At 63.5% G+C, this 20,832-nt stretch overlaps 1 protein-coding gene and 1 long non-coding RNA gene across 10 annotated transcripts in view; one reads left to right on the forward strand and one right to left on the reverse strand.

The window, feature by feature from the left end:
* Positions 1–868: 868 nt before the first annotated feature.
* The window catches only part of RAB11FIP3 (RAB11 family interacting protein 3), a 73,291-nt gene continuing 53,327 nt past the window's right edge, over positions 869–20,832 (reverse strand). For 2 of the 9 annotated variants that reach the window (XM_085018198.1, XM_085018204.1), the window contains 11 exons: positions 18,969–19,118; positions 17,138–17,272; positions 14,179–14,214; positions 9,323–9,416; positions 8,345–8,448; positions 5,842–5,982; positions 3,459–3,540; positions 2,808–2,945; positions 2,529–2,684; positions 2,292–2,432; positions 869–2,186 (listed from right to left, as the gene is read on the reverse strand). In XM_085018198.1, the coding sequence (XP_084874324.1) occupies positions 2,073–2,186; positions 2,292–2,432; positions 2,529–2,684; positions 2,808–2,945; positions 3,459–3,540; positions 5,842–5,982; positions 8,345–8,448; positions 9,323–9,416; positions 14,179–14,214; positions 17,138–17,272; positions 18,969–19,118 (1,291 nt within the window). In that variant the 3' untranslated portion in view covers positions 869–2,072. Of the gene's footprint in view, positions 2,187–2,291; positions 2,433–2,528; positions 2,685–2,807; positions 2,946–3,458; positions 3,541–5,223; positions 5,591–5,841; positions 5,983–8,344; positions 8,449–9,322; positions 9,417–14,178; positions 14,215–17,137; positions 17,291–18,968; positions 19,119–20,832 lie in introns of those variants that run through there. The other 7 variants (XM_085018197.1, XM_085018203.1, XM_085018199.1 and 4 more) reach the window with 6 other exon arrangements.
* Positions 6,330–10,059, forward strand: LOC146404617 (uncharacterized). The gene is made up of 3 exons (XR_014841124.1): positions 6,330–8,105; positions 8,631–8,731; positions 9,924–10,059. It is a non-coding gene; the product is annotated as an uncharacterized LOC146404617 (long non-coding RNA).

Consider the following 20,832-nt stretch of genomic DNA (forward strand, 5'->3'; position numbering starts at 1 on the left):
CCCCTTGACGCTGCCCCACACAGTGCCTGGGCTCCTGGCGACCCTAAGAGGCCTAATGCCACAGCCCAGCTGAGGACGAGGCCTGGGGGCCCTGCTTGTAGGCCGGCCAACCTGGTGTCGCCGAGGGGCCAAGTGGGCAGCAGACTTGGGTTCAGCTGTCCTCTGCCCCCTGGGCAGGGGCCCCAGGTTCCCCATCTGTGTGTGCTATGCAGGTGGCTCAGGGCTGAGTGGTGGGAGATGGGCGCCTGGGCCAGGGGTTCAAGTCTTGAGGACCGGGAGCTAACAGCCTCCCTTCAAGGCAGGAGTGGCCACTCACCCGTAGACGCTCCCGTGACGCGTGAGCTCTCCTTCTGGGCCCCCCGCCCGGCCGCCCGGCCGTCCCAGCCCAGTCCCATGGGGCTTTTGCCTCATCCTGACCCCACGTCCCCAAGGACGAACGCCCCAGCCCCCCGCCTGCCATGGTAGCAGCCAAACTGCTCTTGGGGGTCACGTCCTACCATGGGCCCCACCCTGTCGCCACGTGCCAGGGGCATCCCTGGCTGGACCCCACGGGGGGTGGGGCGCGGCCCAAAGGTGCAGCCCCGCAGCCTCTGGGAGAGGTGGGCTTGACCAGAAGGTCTCCTGCTGTCCGAGCCCAGATGTCACTGTGGGCAGCTCCTGGCCTGCCCCTCAGCCCCCACGGGTGTAGCACCCCCTTCCATCTGTGCTGCGGCCCTGGCCTCGCTCGCACGTCATCCAGCCCATGACCGCCCTGCCTGGAAGTCTTTCTCAAGGGGGTGAAGACAAGGCTGGGGAACGAGTCAGTGCCTGGCGTTTGGGTGACGGTCTCAGGGCAGCTCGCGCTCACAGACAGACCCGGGGGCGGGGCGGGAGGCAGAATCCCAGTGTTTATTATGGTACATATATATACTTCATGTGTACACACAGATAGTTTTCTCTCTCGGAAGTATTAAAAAATTGATCAACCTTCAATCTATAAAAAATACCTACTCTACATGATAGAAAAATCTCTCCTCCAAGTTTACACTGATATACAGCCAGGCCTTCCCCCCACATGTGCAACACGTGGCTGCATCTTAAATCCTAGGGCAGAAGGTGGGCCACGCAGAGGGGGGAGGGGCACAAGGCCACGCACACGCTCACACGCGGGTGCATGCACACAGCCGTGACCCACCTGGCAGCACCGGGCGGCTACTGGCCAGTGCTCGGCCCAGGGCCAGGCCCTGCAGCCCGCGGGGAGACGCGGCTGCTCCTGGCGGTGCAGGCGCCGGGCAGAGGCCTCCTGGACGGAACGCTCGTCCCAGGGAGGCCTTGATCTGAGCACCTGGAGAGCCCGCCCGGACCCGCCTCCTGCCAGGTGCACCTCGGGGAGGCGCCACCTCACCTCCTAAAGACGTCACACTCCCCAAGGAAACGTGGTTCCAGCAGCCTGCACCTGCGGGGCGGCAGAGACCCGCACAGGGAGGGAGGGCACGCCCTGGCGGCAGCACCTGCCACAGCCCTGCCTGCACCCCCCAGGGTCAGAGGGGCAGCTGCTGCCACCGCCGCCAGGCGGACTCTGGAGTCACGGGAGAGTTGGCGCCCCAGGGTCACTACGGCAGGTCCGGCGGTGGGCACAGCCCGTGGCCTGGGGGGCACGGGGCCCGAAGCTGGACCAGGGGGTCCCTTCTGGCTGGGTGGTAGCCTGAGGAGCCCAAGGAGCTGGGAGGGGCCTGCAGCTCAGACCTGGCCTGCACTGGCCTTGCCCACTTGTCTTCCCAACCCCACCTCGGGCGCCAGGGTCCCGGGGCCTCGACGCCGTCTGGGGCAGCGGAGGCCTGGATGGCACCGTCAGGGTGCCTGGTGGGGTGCAGGGAGCAGCACCCTGGTGGGGACCCGTTTCCTTCCGTTCTGCCCTGACCGGCGGGAAGCGGCGGCAGTCATAGAGGGGCTTTCCCCAACTCCGGGCACACAGAGGCGGCGGGGCGGGAGGTCAGAGCCGCCGGGGGCCCCCTCCGCGCCGCCCAGGGGCGTGCCGGGGCCGCCGGGGGCCCTGCGTCCGGGCCCGGGGGCGCGCGGGGGCCGTGCTGCCTCTACTTGACCTCCAGGATGGACGGGTTGGTCTCCATGATGGCCACGATGATCCTGTCGATGTAGTCCTGCAGGCGGAAGTTGATCTCCTCCTGCTTCTGGATGGCCTCCATGAGCTGGGGAGGGCAAGGGCTCGGTGCCGGGGCCGGGCACCGCCGGGCACGCAGATCGGAAGCCCGAGGGGCCAAGCCGAGGGCAGGGGGGGGTGGCGGGGGAGATACCTCGTCGCGGGAGACGGAGCTGATCTCTGCGGCCAGGGACTCGGAGAAGGCCGTGGAGAAGAGGTTCTTGGCGCCCTGGATGCTCAGGTTGATGATCTGCCCGTTGAGCTCGTCGTTCTGCTCCTTCAGGCTGCGGTTGTCCTGGGGGACATGGTGGTGTCACCCCGGGGGCCGCGGCAGAACCTCCCCGTGCCCCACGCCAGCCCCGGAAGCGGCAGCACGTGCCCAGCGCCGCACCTGCTTCAGCCGTCGGACCTCCTGCTCCAGCTCGCTCTCCCGCGTGCGGCTGTTGTACTCCTGCAGGCCTGCGCTGCTGCTGCGGCCCCTCCTCTGCTCCGCCTCCAGCTTGAAGAGCTGCAGGTGCTCCAGCTGCTTGCGCAGGTCCTCGATCAGCTGGGGCAGGGGGGTGGCCCAGCCTTGGCTTCAGGACCTCTGGGTGGGTCTGCGCGCCAACCCCAGAGGAGCGGCCCCTCCACCCGGGAGTTGGCCCACGTGTGCCTGGGGCGCCGCCCTCACCTCCTGGGTTGCCTCCTTGTCCCTCTGGAACTGGTGCCTCTCGTGGCTCAGCCTGTCACCTAGCTTCCTCCTGTTCTCCTGCTCATCACTGAGCCGCAGCGATAGCTCCTCGATCTCATCAAGCAACTTCTGCTTCTCCTGCAAAAATGAAACAGCAGCCGTGGAGCTGCTGCCTGTGTGGTTCACAGGTCGCCTGCACTGTCTGAGCCTGGGCGCCACATCGAGGCCTCCTATCGTGGCTGAAACACAGACCCCAACCTGCACACGTGGCGGATGAGCCGGGGGGCCCAGGGACAGTCTCTGGGGAGCGGGGGCTGACTGGCGGCCACTAGGTGAGGGCTGGCGCCCAAGTGTTCCCAGGGTGCTGGGCTGCCCAGGGGACAGTGGGTGAGGAGGGGACGATGGGCCCCCGGGGTCCCGCTGGGCAATTCTTCAAGGACATGATGCCTGGATGCGAACGAGGGGTTAAGCTAAGTGTCACTCTCCGGGACCGAGGATCCTGAGAAACCAGATGTCTCCCAGCAAAGGGACAGCCAGGCCCTGACTATCCCTGCTCTCCACACCCGGCCCGCAGCACAGCTCCGCGCCTGCAGCCGCACCCCTGCAGAGCCCTGCTTTGGAGCACTTGTCTGGGCACAGCCAGCACCTCACCTCCTCTAGGCGCTCGATGCTGGCCTTCAGGCAGGGCGTGCAGGACCTCAGCTCGCTGTTCTCTTCGTCCAGCTGCTGCAGCCTGAAGCACAAGAACTCGGAATGATCCCCCAGCCGCCACATGTACCCACCAAGGGCCCTGGGCTGAGGCGTCTCATGAGCCAGGCTGGCACGCACATCCACCTCAGGCGTGGGGAGCTTAGGTTTACAGAAAAGCTGCACAGGTGAGTCCCTGTGGACCTGCGCCCCGCCTGGCTTCTCGGAGTGTCTGCTCAGCCCCGTGGGGTCCACGCCCAGATTGGACACAGCCGTCAGCAAACCACAGACATACCCGAGCCTTCCCACCGAGCGCCCCCTTCCAGGCCAGGGTCCCCACACTGCACCAGCCGTCAGGGCTCCTTGGCCCCCGCTGGTCTGCAGCAGTCTCTGGACGTGCCTGGTTCTTCACGGCCTTGACGGTTTGAGCAGGTGCAGTCATGTGGTTGGTAGAATGGCCCTCACCCTGAGCGTGTCTGGTCGCTGGACAGGTTGTGGGTTTGGGGAGACTCCCACAGAGGAGAGGGGCCCTGCTCCTTGTGGCTCTCCGTCCTCTGGGAGCCAAGTGGGGTCCAGTCCGCGCTCCAGGGCCCGGGGGTGGGGTGGGGGCATCCCCGTGTTGTCTGGACAGGCGTCCCGTGTTGGATTATGTGCTGGGGGTGGTCCAGCGGTGTCATCGGCGTGTTACTCGGTGTCCCGGTGCTGACCACCGTGGGCCCTGGGTGCCATCATCTGTGTGTGTGCTTTTTTAAAAATTATTTTTTCCTTTTTTAGGGCCACACTGCAGCATATGGAGGTTCCCGGGCTAAGGGTCAAATCAGAGCTGCAGCTGCCAGCCTACACCACAGCTGTAGCCACCACCAGTTCCAAGCCTAGTCTGCAACCTACACACAGCTCAGGGCAACCCCATATCCCTAACCCACTGAGCGGAGCCGGGGATTGAACCTGTATCCTTATTGCTATCAGTCAGGTTTGTTTCCACGGAGCCACAACGGGAACTCCCGTGTGTGTGCTGTGGCACCACCAGATCCTCCAGCCACAGACCTGGCCCTTCTCCAAGGAGCTTGGTTCCCTCTGTAGCCCCATGTCCTTAGCATCCTGCTGCCCTGCCACATACAAGGTGCTGCCAAGGCCATGCCAGGAGGTGCTGGCCCTCCAGGGCCCGAGCAGCCGCCCAAAGACCCCAGGAAGCCGGAGGAGGCCGAGAGGCCCAGGCGCACAGAGCCGCTGCCCGGGGGGCACAGGAAGCAGGCTGCGCAGGCGCTGGTGAGGGTGGACGTGGGCGGCGGGCGCACGCTGAATGAGACCGTCCCCCAGAGTCGCTGCCTGGTTGCTCTTGAATGGCCGTCCAGGTCGGGTGGTGGCGCCACGGGATCTGCCCGCTGGGAGGCCTCCTGGTCCAAGGAGACCCCAGCACAGCCCTGCTTCCATTTCCCAGTTTTAAACACGTGTTGAAATATATTTTCTGGGAGTTCCCGTCCTGGTGCAGTGGTTAACGCATCCGACTAGGAACCATGAGGTTGCGGATTCGATCCCTGCCCTTGCTCAGTGGGTTATGGATCCGGCATTGCCCTGAGCTGTGGCGTAGGTCACAGACATGGCTCGGACCCCGTGTTGCTATGGCTCTGGTGTAGGCCGGCGGCTACAGCTTCGATTGGACCCCTAGCCTGGGAATGTCCGTATGCTGCGGGAGCAGCCTGAGAAGTGGCAAAAATGACAAAAGACAAAAACAAATATATATATATATTTTTTCCAGAGCTGAAGACACACACACCCTGAAGGGCCCGGAGCCACTGCTGACCAGCGTGTAAATCTCCCAAGTGCCGATGTCTAAGGGCAGTGCTGGCTCAACCGCAGCAACCCCGGGTGCCGCCCCGGCCGGACTCCCCACCCAGCAGCGGAGTCTGGGACCCCGGGGGCGAGCCTGAATTGTGGAGGTTTAGGTTCCCTCCTCTGACCCCCAGCCTGGCTCCTGGCTCACGTCTGGGCCTCCGTGAGTCCGTGGGGGCCGCCCCACCTCTCTCTGTCTCCCCGTGTCCTCAGCTGTCCAGGGCCTGTGCCTTCAGGGGAGCGCATGGCCAACGTCCTCGAGTCGCCTGAGCGAGAGACCATGACGTGGGCCTGGACCACGCGACGTGCCCGGGAGAAAGAGGGGAGGGAGCGACGTGCGCGCTGGGTCTGTCCTCGCTCTCGGAGGGTGTGTGCCCTTCAGTCGAGGGGCCCGCTCTTCCTCCCAGTGTCCCACGGGTCTGAGATCACCGTGCCTGGGCACCGTGCCTCTCTGGCTGGAGGGCGGTGCAGGGCGAGCCCGGCTGGTTCTGCCCATGCCCCCCCACCCTCTGCCCACCTGGCCTGCAGGTTCTCGATCTCGATGGTCTTCTCTCGCTCCATCTTGCACAGCAGCTCCTTCTGCCTGCGCGTCTCCTCCAGAACCATCTCGCAGGCTCGCAGCTCCTGCTCCTTGAGCTGCTCCTCCAGGGCGTTGGCTCTGTGAGGCAGAGGAGAGGGCGGGACCAGCCTGAGACGCTGCGCCCAGACCAGGAGAGCGGCCGCCCCTAGGAGGGCCCACAGCTCTGGTCCCCGCAGTTCACAGCCCGGGCACCCACCCCTCAGCAGCCTGAGGGTGCCCGGGCTTCAGAGCAGGCACTGTCCTGACGGCAGGGACGGCCCCGTCCCTCTAGGGGTGGGGGATCCGCCCACCCAGGTCAGCCGCGGCAGATGCGAAGGCAGGTTTAGCAAGAACCCAGGGCCAGAGGAATCTTCACGCAGGGTCCAGACCCCCAGGCCCACCTGCAGGAGCCAGACTGCCCGTCCTGCAAAGCAGGGCTCTAGGCCCTGCCCGTGCACGGTGCCCCCGAGCTGCCTCTGCACAAGGGGCTTCTCACCTGCTTTCTGGGGCCTCACGCCGGAGAGTGAACACTTGGCTAAAGACCACCAGACGGCGCACAAAAGCTCTTAGCACAAAATGGACAAAGCAAACAGATGACAACAACCTGACGGAAACAGGCATCACACGGGAAACCGCCTGCAATGAACCCTCAGGGACCCGAGGAGCCACAGCCGGGAAACAGGAGCAGGCATCACAGAAAGAACGGCTGACTCGGCAGTTGAAACCATGACAAAAACAGTTTAAATAGAGGAGCTGAATGAGAAAACCAAGGCTAACACACAGAAAAAGAGAAAAACGAGGGAGCTCCCGCTGTGGCTCAGCGGCAACAAACGCGACTGGCGTCCGTGAGGATGTGGCTTCAGTCCCTGGCCGTGTTGGGTGAGTTAAGGATCTCAAGCTGCGGTGTTGGTGGCAGATGCAGCTTGGATCTGGCGTGGCTGTGGCTCTGGTGTAGGATGGCAGCTGCAGCTCTGATTCGCCCCCTCGCCTGGGAACCTCCAGGTGCTGCAGGTGCAGCCCTAAAGACCAAAAAAAGAAAGAGAAATGAGAACGTTGGAATAAAGAAAACGAGAGAGAAGGTGCAAAAAGACTATTATCTGATTAACACACGTTCAGACAGACAAGGAAACGGAAGAAACAGTATAGAGGTAATTCTGGGAATCCTGAAGCTGAGGGGTACACTTCCAGACCTAAAGGCTGGCACCCAGCGGCCCAGCAGGGAAGTGACACGCCACCCTCAGCGTCCATGAAGCGAACGAGACCTCACAGAGCAACAGAGCAGCGTGAGCAGCGGTGCCAGGCCCCTGGTCACGTCAGGCGGTGGGGGCGGGCGCGCAGAACAAAAGCCAGCTTCAGACGCTGTGGGCTGAAGGGACCTGGCGCCCACACAGCCTGCCCAGCGGCGAGCAGGCTAGCAAGTGCGGGGCCTGGAGAACAAGAAGCCAGACATGGAGGTGCGCCTGTCATCCCCAGGACAGCGGGAAGAGGAGGCGGGCGGGCGCGGCGGCACAGAAGCCTTCCGGGCAACTTGGGTGAAGCCAGAGGGGCCGGCGGGGGAGCCGCGGGCCGGGTGCGGCGCGGCCTGTGGACTTTCCACCGCTGACGTGGGCGGCCGATAAACGCCCGGCAGATTAGGCGAGGCTCAGCGGTCAGCTGCGCAAGGGAGGCTGGGGGCCCGGCCCGACCTCCCTGGACCCTGGACAAGGACGGGGAGGGAGGAGCCGACCCGCCTCGTCCTTGGCGCAGCTCTGGAGTTGCAGCTGCCTGCCAGCAGGGCCCCCTCCACCCCGGCTCTGGCTCAGGTCCGCGGGGGCACTGCAGAGCGGACAGCTGCCAAGCCCCGGATTCCACCGCGCAGGAGACCCTGCTCTGCCCCATTGGCGTGCAAGCGACCCCCCACAGCCCGGTTCTCAGCCTCCTGATGCTGCAGCTCGGGATGCGAGAGCCAGTCTTGCTACAGCCGTCTGGTGTGGAACCAGACCTTGTCCAGGCCGCCTAGCTGGCAGACCACACACTGTGCTTCCAGCCTGGGGCCTCCATGGCCTTGCCCAACCGGGGCTGTGTCCCCAAGCCCTGGTGGCACGGGGGCCCGGCCCCTGGTCCTCTGCAGGAGAACTGCGGCAAACGGGTGTGCGGGCCCCAGCCTCCAACACCGAACACCACACGGACGCCCTGGAAAGCCCGCAAAATGGGATGGCAGCGCCCTCCCCTTGGGCCTCCAGGTACGGCTATTTCCCGCGCGGCCGGCCGGGAGCTCCAGGGACTGGCCGCCGCTTGCCCCTCTGTGTCAGGACAGGCGCCCAGCGGCGGGGCCCCCGTCTGCAGCCCCGACCAGCAGCCCGCGCTCTGCTCCGGGGGGTCCTCCCCTGCTCCTTCCCCTGGACGGGCCCCGGGTGGGAGCCTGGCATTGGGTGGTGACTCTCCACGGGCCCGAGGTTCTTCCGCTGGCGCTGGCGTTCACCTGTGCACGAGCTGGAGGTTCTCCTGCCGCAGCCGGCTGTGCTGCTCCCCGTTGGCAGCCGTGTCCTTTTCCAGCTCCGACACCCGCTTCTCCAGGAAGATGACCTCGGGAGGGAGACAGGAAGGGGGCGGGAGAGTCGTCACTCCACACCCGCTCTCCTGGAGCACGCTGCTCTCGGCCCTGAGAGGCAGGCGTCGCTGGGGGCCTGAGGTCCTGGGCCACCACTCTGCCAGACCCAGCCCAGGGGCTAGGACTCGAGTGACAAAAAGGCCCTGTGTCTCCTCAGCGAGGTCACTAGCTGGGAGCCAGACACACACGATGGGGTGGAAGGTGTCGCAGCCGGCGCAAGGAGCCAGGGGAGGCTCTGCAGAGTGGCAGATGCTGAAGGTGCCGTACAGAGGATGGGGGAGGACATGGCGGGGGAGGACATGGGGAGGTGAGAGGAGGAGGAGGAGGGGAGGGGGAGGGGAGGGGAGGAGGGGGGAGGAGGAGGGGGAGGAGGGGGGGAGGAGGAGGGGGGAAGGAGGTGAGGGGGAGGAGGAGGTGAGAGAGGAGGGGGAGGAGGAGGTGAGAGAGGGGGAGGAGGTGAGAGGAGGGAGGAGGTGAGAGGAGGGGAGGAGGGGGAGGGGAGGGGAGGAGGGGGAGGGGGGAGGAGGGGAGGGGTCTGCAGCCACCCTGCCCTGCACTTTCCTGAAGCTGGTCCTGGAGGCTGAGGGCCGCCCTGCCTCCCTGCGGACCCGAGCGCCCCCAGGGCCTGGTGCACCCCAGACTGGCCCACCAGCTCCCAAGGTGCCCAGCCCCAGCGTGCCCTGACCATGGACGACCCCTGGGCCACATCCCCGAGGAGAGCTGCGGAAACCAGCGGCCCTGAAGGCGCCATGCTGCCCCCCCAGGGACGCCCCCCACTGAGCTCCGAGCTCCGAGCCGTCCGCACACAACCCTGCACACAGCTCTCCGTGGCCACCAGCCAGGGCCTACCTTGTCAGCGATGTCCTCGTCCATGCCCTCCACGGGGTCCGGGTGAGGGTCCTGCAGGGCCTCCATGGTCAGGGCCCCGGACTGGTGCAGGTGCCTGGGAAGAAAAGCCAGTCCCGAGCAGATGAGGTCCTTCAGCAGAACAAGGAGCACCGAGAACGGGGGCGACCGAACGGCCAGGTCCGGGAACATGAGCGCCAGGCAGGTCAGAAAACCAGAAGCCAGCAGCGGGCGGGCTGGCGACGGGGCTGGATGGAGCCCAGTCCCGAGAGCTGGGCGAGGAAGCTGCCGTCTGTGGGGCCCGACAGGCCCGGCCTCCTGCCCTGCCAGCTGCCAGGCGAGGGTACTTTGTACTCAGGTCATAAAGTGGGACTCAGTCCCCGGAGACACGAAACAATGTCATCTTCCCCGAGCCCAGTGGAGCACTGGTTCAGGGTCACCTCTTCCCGACACAATGTCATCTTCCCCGAGCCCCGTGGAGCACTGGTTCAGGGTCACCTCTTCCCGACACAATGTCATCTTCCCCGAGCCCCGTGGAGCACTGGTTCAGGGTCACCCCTTCCCGACACACTGTCGCCCATGCGCCCTGCCATCTGACTTTCAGGCACCGCTCCCGTGGCAGCGACACCAGGACAGGCTCGGAGTGCCGAGGGCTGAGCACGGGCTCCGCGGCAGCAGAACCAGCAGACACGGTCTCCAGTCCCACACAGCCCTGGGCACTGTGTCCCAGGCCACCGGGAACCGCTGGCCCTCGGCAGGTATTCCGCAGACAGCGGTATGACTCTGACGCACAGGGACACCTCAGGGCGGTGGCACCTTCCCTGAGGAAGCCACGCACCCTCACTCTGGTGCGGAATGGGGATCCACAGGCTGTCGCGAGCAGTCAGCCTTGCTAAGGGGGTGGCAGAGGTGACGGGGATGGCGTGGGCACAGCTAGTTGTAGAAGTCCCCATAGGGGACCAGAGGGGATGCTGGGAGATCACCGTAGGTTAATAATTGCTCAAGAAAGCCACTGGAACGATGGAGGTGCGAGAACTGCCTCCTGCCGTCGGGTGGGGACAGGGTGAGGCCTGCGCTCAGATTCGGACCCAGGACAGGAGTTCGAGGATTTGAGTACACATCTTACCAGATGCCAGGAGGCGCTACGACTCCCAGAAAGGAAGAGGCGGGCTTTTCCGCCCCCACCCCCTAGACAACAGAACTGTCGCCACTGGGTCCTCGGCGCAGGGCTTCCGGGCATGTCCTCTTGCATCTCTCACAATCAGTCTCCCCCCCCCCCCTTTTTTTTTTTTGCTTCTTAGAGCCGAACCCGCAGCATATGTAAGTTCCCTAGGGGTCCAACTGGAGCTACAGCTGCCGGGCTACACCGCAGCCACAGCAACACGGGACCCTTGACCCACTGAGCGAGGCCAGGGAGCAAAACCTGCAACCTCATGGTTCCTAGTGGGAGTCTTTCCACTGCGCCATGACGGGAGCGCCAAGAAATCTGCTTCTTGCCTGTCACTTTGTCTCTCACTGACTTCCTTCCGTGAGGCACAAAGAACCTGAACCTCAGAGAGTCCAGACATCAGGGGAGTGATTTTAATTGAAAACGTGGGTTCACGTCCCAATCTGTACCCTGATTAGGTTCTGGCCATCAGTGCTGTCAGTTTCCGAAGCAGCAGTCAATAAAAAGCTAATATCTTCGCCACGCTACGAAGTGCACTTCTCTGAGGACTGACTGAGCTCGTACAGTCCTTTAATTTGTTCCCAGAAATGTTCAAAGGGGACCAAAAAGAAGGGCATCTTTCGTTCCGGGGGCCACCGGCCCCGCTGTGCTGGGTGGGTCACATCACGACGTTTCCGAGGGTTTCACGGGACACCCCGCGGGGCACTGGCCCCGAAGGGCAGGAGCAGGACGGGGCCACCGTGCTCTCATCTAACTGCTCCTCTTCAACACCCATGACCTTGACCCAAACATGAGCTCCTGATGCCACTCCTGGGGCAGGAAGCTGCCCGCCCCAGACCTGGAGACCACCCTGAGGAGGGGCCAGGGCCTGGGGGCTGACGTCCAACCTAGACCTCCTACCAGGGCTGAGGGGGCTTCCTAAGGGCCGAATCCAGGGGCGGGAACCACAGCTGGCTACCAGGGTTCGGCCAAGCTTCCTCGAGATTGCTCACCGAAACCAGAGCCACTCAGGAGCCCTGTCAGGAGAAGGGGGGCAGAATGCCAGATCCACCCTAAAGGGGGGCAGGGCAGGTCTGGCAGGTGGACACGGCAGCCTAAATGTCCCCTGACCCCAGCCGCCGTCACCCTGTGGCGTCTCCAGGCATGCCGATCCCAGGGCCATCTGCATTCAGGGAAGGTACACAGTCTGGTCAGAGGCCGGGGCTGATGGCTCCCACAGCCACAACCACGCCAGCCTGGCCACACGCAACGACTGAACTGTCAGGAGTGAAATTACAGCAGAAATAAAGAAAAGATTTCCCGGGAGTGTCCGTCGTGGCGCAGCGGAAGTGAATCTGACTGGCATCCATGAGGACGCAGGTTCGATCCCAGGCCTCACTCAGTGGGTTAAGGATTCGGTGTTGCCGTGAGCTGTGGTGTAGGTCGCAGACGCGACTCAGATCCTGAGTTGCTGTGGCTCTGGTGGAGGCTGGCGGCTACAGCTCCGATTCGACCCTTAGCCTGGGAACCTCCCCATGCCATGGGTATGGCCCTAAAAAGACAAAAAAAGTGGAAGAAATTTCCTCAGAAGTTCTAAGGGCAAGCTGCAGCTGAGTAAAACTGCACCCACGTGTGAGTGTGTGTATCGACCCCAGACCACGCCCGCCGGTAAACTCCACACACCTGAAGCTTGGGCTTTTCGATACCAGACCGTGTCTGGGAAGGAAAATCAAATTCTCAGAGCAGCTGAGGCAGCCAGGGCCCCATGGGTCCCAGGTCCCTCCCTGTCCCCTCCATGTCCCTGAGGCCAGCTGGGAGGGTAAGACTCTATGGGGCTTTCCCTTCCTGAGTCTCAGCAGCTGTAGTCTGTTTGGGAAGAAAACGGAGTGAAAAGAAAAGTCATGCTGAAGCTACAATCAGTGCAGTTTGGGGAGTTCCCACCCGGGTGCAACGGACTATGAACCCGACTGAAGGAGTTCCCGCTGTGGCTCAGTGGGTTAAGAGCCGGATTTCATGTTGTAAGGATTCAATTTCGATCCTGCACTGAGGGAGGCGTTCCTACAAGCTGCAGCGGAAGTCACATATGCGTCTCAGATTCGGCGTGGCTGTGGTGTAGGCCGGCAGCCGCAGCTCCGATTCGACCCCTAGCCTGGGCGCCTCCATATGCTGCAGGTGTAGCCTTAAAAGGCAAAAAAATAGATTAAAAAAAATTAAAAATCCAGTGCTGCCTCAGATGCAGCTCGGGCTCTCAGTCCCTGGCCTGGGCACTGACACAGGCCGCAGGTGCAGCATAGAGAAAGCCTGTGCCCTGGATCCTGCCCCGATCCCCGGGCCCGGGTGATGGAGGCAGCAAGGGGGGAGCGGACCTGTGGATGCCCTTCTGCTCCGTGACCCTAAGCCCTTAAACCGAGAGGAAACGAAAAACAAGGGGTTACACCCCAGGGACAAAGGACAGCAGGGGGGAGGCGTGGGCAGAGGAGCATAGGCGCCCCACGTGCGCGGGCCCAGCGTGCAGCAGCCAGGCTGGACTCCCAGAGGCCCAGGCCACCTGGGCTGCCTGAGGGGGGAGGGCACTAGCTGGAGGCGGGGCCGGGAGGGGCCTGAGCAGAGCCCCCGGAGCAGGGCAGGGCCCGGAGGCCAAGGTCAGTCCAGGTGAGGCGGGAGATGCCGGAGCTGAGGGCAGAAGCCTTCGGGCTGGAAGCACACCTTCCTTCCACCCAGCTCAGCAAAACTCGCAAGAGGCTCGCAAGACTCGGCACAAGATGTCTGAGCCACAGGGATGAAGCATCCAGACGGGAAAAAAGTCCCAAAGACAAGCCAGAAAGCTCCAGACCGTCCTGCAGGAGCGCCGGGGGTCAGAGAGAGTGAGCACTGCCCTCAGAGCCGCTCGAGGGAGCCCATCCTCCGTCCAGATCCCTCGGCAAGCCAGCCCGAGAGGACCCGCGAGCTCTCAGAGGTGCTCTCCTGCGCGAGCTCTGAGGTGAGAAGCTACGAGACGCACTGGACGGAAAACAGAGTGAAAGAAGGAAGAAGGGGCCCAGGGAGTGAGAGGATCCCACACCTGGACAGAGACCAGGACTGGCGTCACGGAGACGCGGGCCCAGGCGCGCAGCCTGCGGAGCGTGGGGCCGGGATCCAGGGGCGGAAGCCGGAGCAGGGCCCAGCAGGGAAGAGGAGGCAGGGAGAAACACAAAGCTAATGACTGACTCCAGGAGAAGCCACGGCCGTCTCAGAAAGGGAATCCAGCAACACAGCGCACGGCTCCCGGGGAAGAAAGCCCGGGGAAAGAGTCCCTGGAGCCGGGCTGGGAGGGGAGAGCACAGGTGCTGTCCCTGTCACCACGGGAGGCTAGCAGGCGGTGAACCCCCCAAACCGAAAAGTGCAGACGTGGTCACAAACGCGTGGCCTTCAGACACTCGGAGTTGAGCCTACCTCCTGCAGCCCTTGGGGAACCAGCGCGCAGGAAGGGCCCAGCCCCGGGTGGGGGGGCGGACCTATACCTCCCATCAGCAGCTTCATCTGCAGGAGGCAGGTCCAAAGCTTTCAACAGACTCCCAGCCACCAGCCCGGATGCACTGTCTACACCCCGGCTTCTCAGGGTCTTTCCAATCCCAAACCAGGAGAAGGTTCTCTCCAAAGTTTTTCAAGCGATACCTTGGAAACGGTGCTTCCCACACGCGTGCGTGGGGCACAGGGGCTGCGAGTCTCCTACCTGGCCACCTTCCTGCTGGAGAGCCGCCTCGTCGGACTGCAAAATCAAAACAAACAGGAAAGGGGTGTCAGGGAGCAGGCAGGGAAGAACGGGAGGGAACAGGAAGCTAGGGCTCATGCGACACTGGGCGGGGGCGCGTCCACAGGCATGCAGCGCCATCCCGGCTCCAAGCACAGACAGGCTCGCTCAGCAAACACCCGGGGACACAGGAAAAGTCTCAGGCTCGTCAAGGCCTCAGCAAGTCCCAGAGAAATTTCAGGGGGAGTCACAACCAGACCTCAGATCGGAGGCTGGCTTCTGAGCCCCCCCCCCTCCACCGCCGGAACCTGGCCGTCAGAGGCTCCCCACCAAGGGGGAGGGGGCCCGTCTGTATTGGGAAAGCTGTGTCAGCACTTTCGACGTGGGCGCTGCCACGGCCGCGCTGAAACCCCACCTGGTCGGGGACCGGGCAGCTCCTGAGGCCGTTTCGGGACGGAGCCGAGACAGTGACGCCGGCCTGCCCGACGTGGTCCTCGCCAGCGGCCCAAAGGGCCAAACTGACCTGAGCCCCCGTTTCTCAAGCCCGAACCTTCGTTTTCAAATGTGCCTGCTGAACCACGAGCCTCAGGCTCTGAGAAGACACAGGCCGTCTCTCCCAGAACAGCGGTCACCGTCCCGGACTCTAAGAGCCAGGCCACTGCCCCGGCTCGGTTCCCGAGACGCCCTAGGCCGGGAAGGAGACCCGCCCGGGACTGGACAGGCGCTGTAACTGCGGATGGGCTCGCAGCCCTGCAGGCATCCGTCCCCCAGCCCTGGGGCCCTTGGGCTGGGTGCCGCTGTCAGTGGGAGGCTGCGGGGAAGGACATGCCTCCGGGTTCCCTGCGGCCTGGGCCACACCGGGGTTTTGACGGAGGCACGTGCCTCCCACTCGCAGGCCCCCGCGGGAACGTGTGGCACTTCTGCAGCGCAGGGGTTCGGCTGAGACCCCTCCTGGTGAACAGCCGTCCCGGCAGCCGGGGGTGCACGTCCAGCAAGTTCCACGCGTCTACCATGAGGCCGGGTTGGGGGTGTGGGGGGCTCTCTCCCTCAGGTCTCCCGAGCTCTTACCAGCCGACACTGCGACGCTCCAGCCCCCCCACAGCAGTCAGCCCCTCTTTCTGTTCAACACCCCTGTTCACGGCAGGGCCCCCTCCTGACTAGACCCCGCCCGACACCGTCCATTTAAACACAAGGTGAACTTCGTCCCGAGTCTCTCTGAAGGGACGGGACAGAACTGCTGTCCAGTCACCAGCTACCTCGCGGGCTGGCAGCACACACGCCTCTGGGTAGAGCAGCCATCTTAACGTCTACAAAACGTAGGTTTTACAGAGGCTCCCAGGACCGTGGAGACCATGGTATATGCTCTGACTGAGGGTCACGGGTAGAAACGACACCGGACGCCAGAGCTTCCGGGTGGGTTGGGACTAATCTGCCTCTTGCCATCGAAAAACCACGACCAAACACACTGATCGTGAGGCAACTCCCCGGAAACCAACGGGATTCAGATCTCCTTCCGAGGGTGTGCACGGAGACATCCCGACAGACATCGTGTCCGATTCCAGTGAGGGTTGGGTTGGGACTCGGACCCCTGGGAGCACCTCTCTTGGGGAACAGGTGGCCGGACCTGGACGAGGGACCCCTTGGACTTGCTCCTTGGCCTCTGGGTCTGCCCTCTGCCCCATGTAGCTTCGCGGAGGGACCGTGCCCGTCCCGGGGCCGGGCCTCCTGTGGTCAGGAGGCTGCAGAGCAGGAGGGCCGGGCCCGCTGCGGACGCTCACGCACATCGCTGGCAGGCCGCCCCTGTGGGAGACAAGTGACTCTCCAGCCGGGCTGGCAGCCTCCCCCAGCAGCGGGCGCTGGGGAGCATCAGAGGTGAAGAGAGGCCAGCAGATGTCGGCATCCTCAGGTCTCCCAGGAAGGCACCCCTCAGAGGGCGTTTTGGTTCCTGACCAGTGCTGCTGAGACCCCCGGGCTCCCCTCGGGAGCAGCCCAGTGGCCGCAAAGGCCGGGGCCCGCCCCAACCCTCACCCGATGAGGGACCCCAGCCTGCGCTCTGGACGGCGCACAAAGGTAGACGAGGGATCAATGGTACACCGGCTCAACTGGCACTGGGGGAGGCCAGTGGGCACAACTAGCCGATGCTCATGAGGCTACCAGGGAGGCTGGGCGGTCATGGCCGAGGCCCCAAGGGGTAGACAGCAGGCCTGGGAGGAAAGAGACCCCCGAAGCTGTCAGGATGGGTTGCCGTCCACACCACCCCTGCCAGCCCAAGACCCCTTCCCTCAGGAAGTCACCAGGAGCCTGCAGCACAGACCCGCAGGGCCCGCCCCTTCCTGCCGCATGAGAGCGCTGGGGTCCCCCCCCTTCGCCAGGCTGGCGCTGCCGGACACCTGGCACAAGGGGCCCCTCCCCGGACCCCCAACAAGCTAACAACACGCTGGATGAGCCATCCACACGTGCAGAGCGTTTCCTGTCAGTGGGGCCTGAAGGACCAGCTCCCCGGGGAACCCTGACCTGGGCTTGGAGGCTGGGGGCAGAGAAGGAGCCGGAGCCAGAGGGGACACACAGGCAGCAGCGGACGCGGCCAGGCAGCCTACCAGACTGCTCAGGGGGCTCGCTGGGGGCACGCGCCCAGGTAACGGGCGATCCTGACAGCTGCTAACCCATCTGTGCTGAGACCCAGGCTCACTGTAGATCTTCCAAGGCCGTCCCCTGGGACTCTCCATCTCCCAGTGGAGCAGGCGCGTCTTTCTCTCTAAGAGCAGACCTTCCCCAGGCGGGCGGGCGGGTGAGGCATGCACACTGGCATGCACGCGGGCATGCACACGCAGGGCCGGGCAGCGCATGCGGGCAGGGGCCGGCCGCACTCGCCTAGGCCGCTGGGGCGACCGGCGGAGCCGCCTCTGCCCTGGCCCAAGAGCACCAGGCTCTGCTGAGTTACCTATTCTTTTCAAGATCGTTCAGGCGGGCGGAGAGGTCCTCCAGGCGGTTGATTTGTCTGTGGCACTGGCTACAGTAAAACTCAAAAGCCTCATCAGTGAGGATGCCGTGCAGCTTGGCAGCAAGTGGGTCGGCGCTGGAGAGACAGAGGGGCCTGTTCAGGGGGAGTGGACCGTGGGCTGCGGGGCCCTGCCCTCAGCACTGGCTCCGCCGCGGGGGGCGCCCTCCTGGCAGGTGTTCAGAGGAACGGGCACGGCCCAGCGGCCCCGCTGTCCAACAGGAGCGGCTGTGACAAGGGGGTGACCCCCCTCCACGGCGTCTCTCCGTCAGGAACGCGCCCCTGGGGGCACACCGCCTGGCGCCAGGGGGCTTTTGCTTCCCGTCCTGTGGTCACACCAGTAACCCTCCAACAACCACCAGAAGCAACAACTACTGGGGGCGGTTCCCGTTAACATGCAAGACTCTAACTGCCGCCCTGCAACCTCATCTCCAGGGGCCTCCAGGCCGGCGGCGACGGCAGCCCGTCCGGGGCCTCCGACCCCGCGTCTGGACGCCTACGTCAAGAAAAGCCACCGGCAAGCCGGCTCCAGAGGCCGAGCGCGCCCTTTGGAAACACAGTTCGGCTTCCACCAAGCGGGGCCGTCCCGATGGCGCGTGTGTCAAGGAGCTACCAGCAAAGGCAGGAGGGCCGCCTGGCAGGTGACACCCTCAGAGGCCGGTCGGAGGGCACACATGTTTAAGTGCAAAGGCCTACGGTCGAGGGCACGGGGTACGTACGACACGGGGCACAGGGGGCAGCTGATGCCGCACAAGCTCAGCCAAGCTGCATGGCAACAGCGTCCTGGCGAGAAGACAACGCGCCCAACTTAACCACAGACACCATGTCGCTAAAACATGCCAGCCGTCATCTGCGCCTTCGGGAGCGGTAATCTTTTTGCAACAGTAAAATCAAAGATCCCTGGTCACACATGCAATGAACATGACCGCAGCAAAACACTGAGAAATTTCGAGCATTACCAAAATTACGACAGAAACATGGAGCAAACAAAGGCTGTTGAAAAGAAAAATGACGCAGGCTGGGGCTCCCGTCATGGAGCAGCGGAAACGAATCTGACTAGCATCCACCAGCAAGCGGGTTCGATCCCTGGCCTCGCCCAGTGGGTTCGGGATTCCGTGTTGCCGTGAGTATAGGCTGCAGATGCAGCTCGGATCTGGTGTTGCTGTGACTGTGGCTGCGGTGGAGGCCGGCAGCGGTAACTCCGATTCAACCCTCAGCCTGGGAACCTCCGGATGCCTCAGGTGCGGCCCTAAAAAGACAAAAGCAAAAAAAGAAGAGAAGAGAAAACGACACAGGGTCTCCACAAAGGGAAGCACGGCACGAATGAGGTCTGCCTGCAGAGGAGGCTGGTGCTGCTGAGTAGGAGGCAAATGCTCACAGCCCCTACCCCACCCCCCCACCCCACATCCCACACACACCCCCAGTCCACACATACCCCCCACCCTACATATACACCACACACCCCACATCCCACACACCCCACACACCCCACATCCCCCCCACACACACACGCATGCACGCAGCCGCACCACCAGCCACAAGGTGATGCACAAGCAGGCCCCTAAAGCTGGGCTCCCCAGCGTGGGCTGAGGCCTCGTATGCGCGGGGTGGCTGGGGACAGGGACAAGAGGGCCCAGAGCCAGCCTTCATCCCAAGAGAGGCCCTGACGCTCTGACGGGCTTGGTCAGGTCCTGGCACAGTGAACACGTGCCGGGCTCGGTCACCGCTCTGCGAGCCAGGGGGCCTTTCCCGAACGCCGCCGCGAGCGCTGTACCTGGAGGGGAGGAAGGCGGGGTCTCTGCAGCCGAGCTCCCCGTTGCACAGGGTCTCCGGGGACAGTTCCGCCTCACTGCCCTCGCCATAGTCCTCAAAGTGCTCCTCGCCCCCGATGACTGCGAGGACCGACTGGCTGTGCAGGTAGGACCTGCAAAGACAAACAAGGGACGGCGGCCGACTCAGGCCTTGGCGCCACCCACGCCTCTCAGCAGAAACGCGCTGCGGCCGAGGACCACACGTATCCGTTCATGTCCCGGCGGTCACGCTCAACAGGGAAACGCGCCGGGGAAGGTGATGTTTTAATTACTGTTACTTTTAATAGGATCCTTCTTCACATCATGATCAGCCTTAAGACCTGGTGTTTGGGAGTTGCCATTGTGCCGCGGTGGAAAAGAAGCCTCCTAGGAACCATGAGCTTGCAGGTTCGAACCCTGGCCTGGCTCAGTGGGTTAAGGATCCGGTGCTGCCATGAGCTGTGGTGTAGGTCACAGACACGGCTCGGATCCCGCATGGCCGTGATTGTGGTGTAGGCCGGCAGCTACAGCTCCGATTAGACCTCCAGCCTGGGAACCTCCATATGCCAAGGATGTGGCCATAAAAAAAAATTAAATAAAAACATAAAAACATCCGGTGTTTGGAATTCCCGTGGCGGCTCAGCGGAAACGAGTCTGACTAGCATCCATGAGGATGCAGGTTCCAGCCCTGGCCTACCCTCGCTCAGTGGGTTAAGGATCTGGTGAGCCGTGGTGTAGGTTACAGATGCATCTCGGATCTCATGGCTGTGGCTGTGGTGGAGGCCGGCAACTGTAGCTCCAATTTGACCCCTAGCCTGGGAACCTCCATATGCTGTGGGTGCAGCCCTAAAAAGACCAAAAAAGAAAGAAAAAAAAGATCTGGTGTTTGCTGCCCCTCAGCACCATCTCCCGCCACCCCGCTGCCCCGCGAGGGCTCTGTGGGGACACACGGGACAACTGGCCGTAGAGGCACCCCGGGGCTCTCTGCAAGGAGCTGCTGTCGTCACACACCCGCTGGCCGTAAGGCTGTGCCGTGACGTCAAGGTCAGAAGAGCCGACTCCAACCAGGGTAGGGGACCGGTCCGCAGGTCCCTCCAGACCCGCCCTCTGAGGGCAGGCGCTGCCGCTCCAGCTCTTGAGCGCACGCGGGCTTGGGGCCGGGAGGGGCCATCTTCAGGGCCCTTCAGGGCGTCTCAGACACGCAGGGCGAGCTCCCGCGTCACAGCCAGGGTGCACAGGCGTGCTGCCAACGCAGTACCGCCATGGAGAGACCAGCCAGCGCCAGCCCTCATCTTCACCTGCAGTCGGCAGGTGGTCGCCTTCCGGGCGAGGTTGCCTTCTTAGTTCCTCAGGTGAGCTATGCGTGGACCTGCTCCATCCATGCCGACGGGAAGAGGAAGCCCCGCCAGAGCAGCGAGGAGGCGGCCTCCTTGCGCCCAGGGCGTCTTGTGTCAGGATGGAAGACACAGGACATTTCCCACAAGGGCGCCAACGTGACTTCCACAAACTCCGAGGGCGAGTCCTGCTTACACAGCACAGCGGCCCAGAGCCTAGAAACTTCCAGAGTCAAACGAAGGCCTCATCATGGTTTCCCAGATTTGGCATTTCTTCAACTTTGATCACCTGACTCAAATTAAATTTTTTTCTTTCTTTCTTTGTTTTGTTTTTTAGGGCTGCACCCGTGGCATATGGAGGTTCCCAAGCTAGGGGTCCAATCGGCGCGACAGCTACCGGCCTACACCACAGCCACAGCAAGTCAGGATCCGAGCCACATCTGAGACCTACACCACAGCTCACGGCAACGCCTGATCCTTAACCCACTGGGCGAGGCCAGGGATTGAACCTGCA

This window comes from Sus scrofa, chromosome 3 (genome assembly GCF_054392235.1).
Source record: "Sus scrofa isolate SSC_HxYL_T2T_F1_AM1 chromosome 3, Sscrofa_HxYL_maternal_Yorkshire_Landrace_v2.0, whole genome shotgun sequence".
In the NCBI taxonomy this organism is placed as follows: domain Eukaryota; kingdom Metazoa; phylum Chordata; class Mammalia; order Artiodactyla; family Suidae; genus Sus; species Sus scrofa.